The sequence below is a fragment of the Pseudopodoces humilis genome, chromosome 6 (genome assembly GCF_049639895.1).
Source record: "Pseudopodoces humilis isolate 2021_Gansu_Grassland_sample_001 chromosome 6, ASM4963989v1, whole genome shotgun sequence".
Classification (NCBI taxonomy): domain Eukaryota; kingdom Metazoa; phylum Chordata; class Aves; order Passeriformes; family Paridae; genus Pseudopodoces; species Pseudopodoces humilis.
In genome coordinates this window covers 1,204,579-1,215,330 of record NC_142205.1, presented here as the reverse complement: position 1 = coordinate 1,215,330, position 10,752 = coordinate 1,204,579, and the positions used below count along the sequence as shown (strand labels likewise).

The window sequence follows — 10,752 nt, the reverse complement described above, 5'->3', positions numbered from 1 at the left end:
TCCTGCCCCTTGGGAACGCTCCAGGCACCGGCTGGAGCCGGAGAATCACCTGGGCAATAATTTAAGAATTAAACCGTGAGGATAATTGGTGTCTGAACCCTGGAACTGCTTAATTTGCTGGGATAGACGCAGCCCCAGGGCTTTGCTCCAGCCCATCCCCAGGAAAGCATCCCAAGGCTGGGAATTATCCGAGCAGGTGTGAAATGGGGTCGGGGCTGAGGGTTCGGGCTGGGGAAATCTCGCCCTGGTAACCCCACGAGGCCAGTCCTGACACATTCCCTGCTCCGTGTCCAACCCCAGGATGGCTTTCCAATGAAACCAGAGGAGGATGAGTCACGGAATTCGGGTCTGGGTTGGAAAGGACCTGAAGGATCTTCTCATCCCAAGCCTCCTTCCAGCAGCTGGGAGCCAGACCCCAGCCAGATCCTATCGACCCCTGCCTGTCCCCACAGGCCCCAGGCTGGGCTGCTCTCCTGCAGACAGAGCTCCCAAGCCTCTCCCGAATCCAGGGAGCACCAGAGCCGGGCGGGAAAGTTGCGACTGCGCCGCTCCCGGGGTCTGGATGGGTGGGATCACCGCCAGGAGTTTTTGTTCCTGGGGGATTTTCTGCCTGTGTTGGTGCCACGGTGGAGTTTTGATGCTGAAGTGTCCAGGAGATGACCCCGGGAGCTGCGTGTGCCCAGCATTCCCTTAGGGATGAGCTGGAGCTGCATCCCTCCTGTCTGGAGCCGCCTTTCCCAGCCGTGGAATCATGGAATCGTTTGGGATGGAGGGGACATCAAAGCCCACGCCATTCCCAGCCCCACGACCCCTGGGTGCTCCAAGCCCCTCCAGCCTGGCCTTGGGCGCTTCCAGGGATGCTGGGGGTGGATGAGGTGAAGCAAAAGGCTGGGAAGGGCTTGGAGCACCCTGGGATAGCGAGAGTTGTTCCTGCCATGGGGTCGGGATGAGATGAGCTTTAAGGGCCTTCCCAACCCAAACCATTCCACGATTTCACAAAAGGTACAAAGGTGGATTTTTCACCCCTGACTGGCTGCAGCCACCCTTCCACCTGGGAATTCCTGTGCTTCCCACAGCTCAGACACCTGTGGGATTGCAGCCTCCAAGCTGGGAATGCTGCTGGGATCCCTCCTCCCACCCCGAGAGGAGCCTTCCCTGTCAGCTGAGCTGAATCCAAAGGGATCCAAACTCCAGCTTCCAGAACACCCGGATCACCTCATCAACCCCCAGCTGGACACAGGGTTTGGCCCCATCAAACAACAAAATTCCCAGCCAATCCCACCAAGGATTGAATTCCCCGTTGGAGTTCTGCATCCCTCAAGCTATTGCCTTTCCATAGAAAGGAAGATTCCTTGGAGCAGGATCTCTCTGAGCAGGGAGTGGGATGGGGTTGAGCATCGTGGACACTCGGGGAACACTCAGCTCAGATTCTCAGGCTCTTGGATCACGCTCTGCCCCAAAATCCCATTTTTTTTCTACTTTTCCCAACATCCTGCCCTCAGATGGAGCAGATGGATTTAAGGGGACTCATCCCAGACTTGTCCAAGTCTGTTCCCAGAAAGAGGCACTGGAGGGGTTTCAGAGCCCAGACTGTGATGCCCGGGCCAAAAGAAAGGAAACTTCCAGCTAGGAAATTCCAGCTGGGAATTTCTGCCTCCGACAGCCACAGTTCCAGGGGCGACCAGTCAGCAGCTCAGGCTCTTCCCACAAATTTCTGCTGTATTCTATTCCAGTGGATCCAAGGGCAGGAAAAGACCGGGATAAAGCTCTCTCACATCCCAATCCCTGGGCACCTCAGCCAGGATTTCCCTCTTCCCAGCCCAGGCAGGGGTGTCTGATTCCCACCAAAAGTTAATTTGGGCACAAACCCTGAGGTTCCCATGATCACACCCTATAAAGTGAATCCCACTGCCTCAAAACCCCCAAAGCTGCGTCCCAGCGAGGAAAAATCCCGGATTCGGGTGGGTTGGGAATGCTGAGGGAGGAGCAACCATTCCTTGGCAGAATGGGCAATATTAAGGATAATCACCCAAAAGCCGCTTTCCCCCTTTTCTGTGGGTTCCTTCTGCTCTGAATCACGGTCCTGTGGAGAAGGGGAAGAGCCAGAGGCAGGAGAAGAGGGAAGACCTGTCCCGACAGGACAGCCTGGAGGCTGCTGCCCATCCCGCAGCGGACGGCCGGGAGCAGGAACATGCCTGGAGATCCAGTCACAGCCGGGGCCCTGCCCTGGAAAACCCGCGGTTGGGCTTGGAGGAGCCCGGTGGGGCCGAGGGAAAGGTCAGAGCCGAGGATCTGAGGAGCCAAAGGCTGCCCTCAGCCAGGGATTTTGGAGCAAACATTCCCAGGGGAGCAAACGGAGGGGGTGAGGTGGGGACGGAGAGCCACAGCTCCAGCCTAAAGAGAGGGAAAAGAGAAATCCAGGTCCGCTCCAGGCATCCCCAGGAGCTCCCGGCTGCTCCCCGGCCCCTCGTGATGGCTTTCCCAGGACTGGGGAGGGAAAACAGGACCGCGCTCCTCCGACGGCAGCAACAAGTGCCCAGGGCCAGCAGGCGAGGAGCAGGAAGGTCACAGCTCTTCCCCGAGAGCCGCGAGGGAGCGAGAGCGGCTCGGTGCCCGCTCGGGGCCGGAGCCTCCGGCTGATGAACCCAAACGAGCGCCCCGAGCATCCCTCGGGGGGTCTTTAACACTTCCCAATCCCGGGGACAGGGAGCGATCGGCCCCGGGGATCCCGGGAGATGAATGAGCACCCGGCAGCCGCGGCACCGCCGTCATTTGTCATCCGCCGCCTTCCTTCAACCTTTCGGGAGCAAATCCCATTTGGGCTCCAGCGGCGCGGGCTCGGAACCCGCCGGGTCAGGGAGCGGCGGCGGTGATCGATGCCTTCTCCCGGATAATCGCATCCAGGGCCCGGCAGATATGGATGGGCTCCCGCCTTTGATCCAATCATCCAATTAGTGCCCCACGGAACGCAATTAGCGCGGCTGGAGCCACGTGGGGCGCGGGATGGGGCACGGAGCGGGGGGTCCCTGTCTCCGGCAGGAATGCGGCTCATTCCCACCTGGGAAACACGGCGGAGGGAAGGAAGATTATCCCGATTTTCCTGATTTCCCCCCCGCACCTTCATTTTGGTGCCACCTGGCTGGAGCATCCTCACCCTCTGGAGGCATTCCCAAACTTCCCAGCCCGGATGCGGCCGCTCCACCTCCCGTGCCCGCACTTCTCCCCCTGCACGTCCCGCTCGGTGCTGGCTCCCCCTGGATCCCCTCCTGCCCTCCCCGCCTTCTCTCGCTCCTTATCAGGAGCCAGCCCCTCTCCCCTCGGCTCCTGCGGGCAGTGCTGACAGCTGGGGCCGCTTCCTTCCCCTCGAACCCGAGCTCCCGGCAGCTCCCGGCCCGCTCCTTCCCGGCTCTCAGGAGCGGGAAGTTGATGGCAGGCCTTGTCGGAGCCACGGTAGAAGAAATCGTGGAATTTCAGAATGGTTTGGAAAGGGAATTTAAATCCCACTGTCAGCCCCATCCATGGGCAGGGACGCCTTCCAGGAGATCAGCTGGATGAAAGCCTCAGTGTCCAGCCTGGCCTTGGACGCTTCCAGGGATCCACAGCTTCTCTGGGAATCCGATCCCAGCCAGGAATTCCTTCCCCAATATCCCATCCATCCCTGCCCCTCTTCAGTCCAGGACAGCCCTGCCCGTGGGACACGATGGGAAAGCTGCCCACAGCGGGGTGAAGGATCTCCCCATGTCCCAAACCTTCTCCTGCCCCACTCCCAGAGGAAACCTCCGTTCTCCTCCTCCCTGGAGGAGGCAAATCCCTGGAGTCGGACTCACCTGCGCTCCTCTCCCACTCCCTGCAGCCGATCCCAGCAGGAAGGGGGTGAGGAGGGAACCCTGGCCAGGGACAGAAGGGACGGAGGCGGCTGGGAACGAGCGCTTGGGAGCAGCTGCTGGAAAATGTCTCACCTGGATCAGGGAAAATCGGGAGGAAATCCCTGCTTGGGGTGGCTCGTGGGGTGGTTGGGGTGTTCTGGGCTGGGGGATCCCTGTGGGTCCCTTCCAACCAGGATATTCCCTGATTCCATGATTTGCTGAAAACTGGGCTGGTAACGCATCCCTGGGGCTGGAACGGCGGCTCAGGGCTGGGGTGTCCTGAGGGCGGGGGGGACAGGGGGACTGGATCCACTGATCCAGGATGATCCAAGATCCACTGATCCAGGATGATCCAAGATCCACTAATCCAGATGATCTGAGATCCCTCCCCACCATCTCCCACCAGTGCTGGACCATTTCCTATCCCCCACATCTCCATCTCCCACCTGGAGAGCATCCGGATTTTTCCTGGCACAGTCCAGCTCCCAAAATTCAGCAGAAGAAGAGGACAGGGGTGACACCCTTAAGGTCCTTGACCCAGGCACTGAGGGGTTTCCTGGATTTTTGGGTCTTCCCTGGACCAGCTGTGGGAGGAGATGGAATTTGAATTTTCCTTTTTTTTTTTTTTTTTTTTTTTTCCCATTACCAGGAAACAGCCAGGAATATCCTGGAAATCTGGGAGATTCCCACCCTCCTTTTTCCCTCTCCAGTGGGGAAAGACCCCTGGCAGAAGTGGAGTCACCAACAACTCCAGGGAATGAACACCTGGGAATCCCTGCCCCAGGATCTGCCAGAAACCAACAGGGATAAACGGCTTAAAGAGGGGAATTAGAGGAATTCATGGAATATGAACCATCCAGGAATCTTTGCTATCCCAGCCCATGGATATTCCCTAAATCCTTCATCTTACACAAACCCCATCTGCTTGAGCCATTCCATGAAATCCCCCCATCTCCAGAAACCTGGAATGGTTTGGGAGGAAAAGGGACCTTAAATCCCACCCCATTCCATGGGCAGGGACAGCTCCCAGGATCCCAGCTGGATCCAATCCCAGCGTCCAGCCTGGCCTTGGGCACTGCCAGGGATCCAGGGGCAGCCCCAGCAAATCTGGGAATTCCAGCCCAGCCCCTCCCCACCCTCCCAGGGAGGAATTTTTTTGATAGAAACCAATTAAAATCCCCCAAAACTTGGGCCAAACTTGGCTTCTGCTCAGGGCAATGAGAGAAGGCGGGATCCAACGCTCATCCAGGGATTTTCTTCCCCTTGGATCCCCAGTAAACCTGGGGATTCCAGCAGCCAGGTGTCCAAAGGAGACGTGGAATTTTATCTTCCGTGGGATTTAGGGGTCAGGTTTTTCCCTGGGGACGCACAGAGCCAGACGAGGCATGAATGAAACCGTTAAATGCTGTATTTGTTTAATTGGAATTACACCAGGATAAATGTCCAACATGCTAATTTCTAACAGAATTTAACCTGTAATTGACCATGCAGTCCTTTCTCCAGCCATTCCAGCTCTTTTTCCTCTTGGAATCAGTAGCTCTGCTAGCGAATTTTAAAGGGAAAAAAAACCCAACAAAACAAACCAACAAAACAACGAAATTCCCTTTAAAGTTAAACCTAATTTGCTAAATTTTCCCCTTATTGTGCAACGACTTGTGCAAAAAAAGCTGTTTTCACCACCTCAGTTCCCAAAATCAGGTCCTTCCACCCCAAAATCAATGGGAAAAGGCAACCCCGGTGGACAGGGAGGGATGGGATGTGGGATGGGAGAGCTGGGGGGGCTTTTCCTGGAAAAACAGAATCTGAGGGATGAGCCAAGGCAGGGATCAGCTGGGACAGGGCAGGATTCCAGAGCTGCCCATGGAATTTTTGGGAAGCTGCAGGTGGGGATGGATCCCAGCTCTGGGAAAAGCTTCCCAAATCCAGCCCTGGGGCCGAGAGATTGGAGCAGCAGCTTTGGGGTGAAGCAAACTCCCCTGAGCTCCCCGCCTCCATCCCGGCATTTTTGGGGTGAATCCCAGCCAATCCCGGTGTTTTTGGGTCACTTCCCTCTGATCCACGGCGTTCCCAGTGGGCAGCAGAGCTAGGATCATCCTGGAGTCATTTGGGATGGGATTTATGAGATTTGTGTTCCCTTGGGGCTGCCAGCAGTGGGATAAACATGGAATGGTGCTGGGGGGGTGGGAAATGAGGGGTCTCCAGCCCCACGGAGCTGTAGGAAAAATGGGACAGAGATCCCAAAAATCCTGTGGCTCCCAGGGATGGGACTCGAATCCAACCGGAGCGTGGGATGGAGTTTGGATGCTCCAAACCCCTCCAAGGTCCACAAAAGCACCAAACCCAACCCAGAACTAACGGGAAAAGCCCAGCAGAGCCAGGAGACATCCAAGGCTGAGGAATTTCTGCCCGGGATTTGGAATTTGGTTGGGATTTGATGCCAAAACTTCAGTGTGAGGGAAGTGACAGCAGAGGTGCCCCCGGAGCGGCCCCGGCTCCATCCCAGCCTTGCTTCCCAGAACTTTCCAAGGAATTTGGGGCCACCGTGGCCCTTCCCACAGCTCTCGTCCGAAATTCCACCTTCCCCCAAGCAGCCGATCCAGGGGAAAACAACCCCAAAACAGCATCTTCCCAACTCCTCCCGTCCCCACCCGAGTGGGAGCTGGGGCTGGATCTGGAACAAAGTGCAAAAACCACTGGGAGCATCTGGCTTGGACTGCAGCCCCAGGAATACCCAAAAATTCCCAGGAAAACCCATCCATTCCCACCTCGCACGTGCTGATGGCTCAGGGAGAACATCCCACGGATGGGCTGGGCTGCAAATTCCCGCTTTGGACACCTTTTATAGGATTATTCCCAACTCCCGGAATGCCTGACAGCTCCTGAAGAAGGAAAGAAGCTTCTTGGGAAGCCAAATTTGGGTTTTAATGTACTTTTTTCCCCACTGGTGCTGGAATATATTTGCTGGAGCCGGGAAAAATTACGGAATAATCTAATTTTCTTTTCTTAATAAATAAAACCCACTAAGGAATGTTCAAGGGGTGTGGAGCGAGGTGTGAGAGCAGCATTATTTATTTTGGGAAGCTGGAAATCTTAGATTCAGGTCCTGCCCCTGTTTCCCACCCTCTCCCTCCCCCTTTTGAATTCCCTGCAGCCACTTTTCCCTCCTAAGCAATTCCATCCGTGTCGGAGGACACCCATCATTAGGAAGAGACTGAGAAGGGATTTGGGATGTCTTCCAGGGTTTTTTTTTTTTGGGGGAGGGAACAATCTGTTTAAAAGATTAATTTTGTTTGGAAGGGATGGAGCCGCATCTCTCAGAACAAAAAGTTAATTGGGACCAGAATCCCAAAATCCCATTTTTCATCCCGGGCTCTGACTTGCGGTTCCGGCTCTTGACCTCCCGAGATCAGGAACTCCCTGAATCTCTCCCTTGGCCGGATTTGACTTTCCCAACAGCAAATCCTGAGCACCGGGAGCTGGTTTGGAGGATCCCAATGCTGGTTTCTCCAAGGAGAGCCTGAAGGAGTGAGGAAACCCATCCCAGGTCGCTGCTCCTGGAATTACAGCTCAGGGAGACGGGAATGGAGCCCAGCGTGGATTTGGGAAGGGTGGGAGCTGCCTGGAGTGTCTGAAAGGAGGCCTTGTCTCGGCTGTGCTGGGGATTTTTTGTGGGAATGCCTCGTGGAGTGAAATATAGGTGGGAAAAACGGAATTTCAGGATGGCAGCACAAAATCCCTTCCCTGTGTCCCCAGGGCTTCTGCTCCTTCTCCATCCCACTCCCAGGATTCCCATCCCTTGTCCCTCTGGGTCGTTTCCAGAGGTGTCTCCAAAGCTGATCCCGTTCTGGCCACGCTGACTCCGACTTTCCTTCACCTGCTGCTTTTCCCTCCATCCCTCTTCCAAATCCCTCCAAGAGGAGCTCAAAAGGAACCCCCAATCCCTCTCCAAAACCAAGGAATTGCAAGTTTTCCCTCTTACTGATGAAAATAATCCCTTGGTCTCTCTAGCTGGAGGCGGCTGGGACAGCCCAAGAGCTCCAGGGGGTCGTTCCCGACCGTGTTCCCGTTTAATTTTGGGATTGAGCCAAACAAACCTTCTCCAAATGAAAACCAGCCCCAAAATATTGCTGTGGAGCAAGGTGGGAAGGCAGAACCTCCGCACTGGCGCATCCCAAGGGTTGGGAATGGGCACGGGAGCAGCACTTCCAGGGCTGCAACAACAACCAGGGGGATCTGGATTCCCTTCAAGGCTTTGGGAATGCGGCTGGATAATGTGAGGAATTAAAGGCAGAAGGGTGATGAGAAGGGTGAAAATCCCCCTCGGGAACCGGGATTCTGGGATTAAATCCCGTTGGTGGCCGCCTGGTTTGAGCAGAGGATGTCTGGGGGCCTTTGGGACAGGGGGAATTTTATCCACAGGCACTTTGGAGCAGCGCTCCTCCATGGGGAATGTCCCACTGCCAAGTTTTCCCCATGGAACCATCAGGAGGAGAGGGAAGATGGGAAAAGAGAGGGAAAAACCCCTCCTGGACTCCGGGAGATCCCGGTGTGCCTTCCCAGCATCCCTGTGGAGCATCCGTCCCCTCCGGCTCCCCATCCATGGATGTGTCCAGCAGCATCCCAGCCCCGGAGCGGTGCCACAGGGCACATTCCCAGATTATCCTTTGGCTGTCCCTTCTCCATGATCCCGCAGCCCCTGGCAGGTCCTGGAGTGGAGCTCAGGGATGGTTACGGACACGCAGGAAAGGGATTCCAGGGATTTGCGGACTAATGTGGAAATCAGCCCGTGGAGGTGGAAAAGAGGAGAGAAAAACCTGGGAAATCCCTTTTTCCTACCTAAATCCAAACCACAGGACACACTCAGGGCCACCCTCTTCCCAGGGAACCCAAACCCATGGCTCTTCCCAGATTTCTCTGTTTCCCAAGGGAATAAATTAACAAAAGCAAGGCAGGATGATCCCTTCACTTTGGCTTTGCCAAAAAAACAAAAAAAACCCCCAAAACCCAAAACACAACCCAGTCCGGGTGTGAACTTCTCCCAGGCTCCAAGAATTCCCATCCCTTCCTAAACCCCTGAAAATAGGAGCTTATCCAGGAGACCCCTCGCAACACCTCTTTTCCCGGGATTGTTCCACCGGGAGTGTTTTGCCGTTGGGGGGAGGCTCCGCGGAGACTTTCCAGGCGAATAAAAAAATACAAATCTTCTCTCCGAGCGAGATTCCCGAAGTCCAGGCGGCGGGAAGGAGATCCCGAGCCCCTCAGGAGTGGTGGCTGTTGATGAGGCCGCGCAGCTGCTTGGCCACGGTGTCGATCAACTTCTGCTTGTCCCGCTCGTTTTTCCGGAATTGGGCGAAAACGTTGTTTTTCCTGCTGGTGTCCCGCATCCTGCACGGAGCACAAACGGGTTATGGAACAGGGATTGGGAATGGCCGGCGCTCAGAGGGGTGGACATGGAATTTCCAGCCTCTACACCAATTTTTTTTGAATTTTCCCAGAATTTTTGCTTCAAACCCCTCCAATCCAAATCAACGCCACTGTGGGATCTCTCCCAGTTCCCGCTTGTTTTTCCGGGATTGGGTGAAAATTTCCTGCTGGTGTCCCGCATCCTGCAGGGAGCACAAACGGGTTATGGAACAGGGATTGGGAATGTCTGGCGCTCGGAGAAGAGGACATGGAATTTCCAGGCTCTACACCAATTTTTGGGGAATTTTTCAGGCTTTAAACCCCTCCAATCCCAATCAATGCCACTTTGGGGTCTCTCCCTAATTCCCAAATGCAAGAAATCCTAAATCCTCCCTCTTCCAAACAGGGGCTTCTCCATTCCCACGTCACCTTCTGTGGCAGGGATGGAATTTGGGGAGGAGATTTAAGAATCAGCACGGAATTAAGGCTTTTTTCCTTCAAACTTGCATGCACGAGATGCAGCTTTAGGGGAGGCTGGGAAGGTCTGGAGTTGTGAATTCAAATTTTATAAAATATTCCCAGGGAATCACCGAATGTTTGGGTTGGAAGGGGCCTTAAATCCCATCCATTTCCAGCCCCCTGCCGTGGGCAGGGGCACCGCCCGCTATCCCGTTTTTCCCAATGAATAAGAAATATAAATTATCTGGATGTGTATAATTTATATTAAATATAACACAAATTAATTGCCATTCCAGGAAGGAATCCAGCTGTTTGGAAGGAGCATGGCGTCTCCAGGAGGTGTCCATAAATCCAGAGCCCAGCAGAGCAGGGATGGGACCCCACATGCAAAGCTGGGAGGGGGTTCATGCACTCCTGCATTCCCAGATCCGTATTTTTTGTGGGGAAAAGGGCTTGGAACACACTCCAAGGGTGGCGGGAAGGCTAAAAAAAAAATCCCACCAGGATCAATCTTCCCGCAGCTCCTGAAGGCACAACCTCCCAAAATCCAACCTGCTGGGGCCCGGCTCTTCCCAATTATCCCGATTTGTAGAAGATTTTCTGGGTAAATCAGATCTGGCAGAGGCCGAGGGCTTTGGATGCATCCCATAATCCCAGGTTGTGGCTTTGGGGACCAAAGGAAGCGTTGGAGTGACAGGGACACGGTGCTGATGATCCCTGGGAAGCTGGCCCTGGATCATCCCGAGGGTCTGGAGTCAACTGAGCACAGCCCCAACCTCTCCAAATTTACGGAACACAAACAAACATCCAAGGTTTTCCCGGCTTCAACCTCTGAGGAAGAGCCACAGGGAATGGGAAATGTTCCCAAAAGCACCAGGCTTGGAACTGGAATCCAGGACAACAGCTTTATCCCAAAGGGGAATTTACTGGGATTACCAGTGCCCAGAGACAGAGCTGCTCTCCCAACGGGAACAGGAGAGCTTGGAGCACTTCCAGCCACCAAAACCGGGATTTGTTTGTGTTT

The 10,752-nt window shown here is 55.1% G+C and overlaps 1 protein-coding gene across 2 annotated transcripts in view; it reads right to left on the bottom strand.

Annotated features, from left to right (window-relative positions):
* Positions 1-5,252: 5,252 nt before the first annotated feature.
* The window catches only part of EXOC6B (exocyst complex component 6B), a 281,715-nt gene continuing 276,215 nt past the window's right edge, over positions 5,253-10,752 (bottom strand). For both annotated transcript variants that reach the window (XM_088056403.1, XM_088056404.1), the window contains one exon: positions 5,253-9,251. In XM_088056403.1, coding sequence (XP_087912529.1) covers positions 9,125-9,251 — 127 coding nt within the window. In that variant the 3' untranslated portion in view covers positions 5,253-9,124. The remainder of the gene's footprint in view (positions 9,252-10,752) is intronic.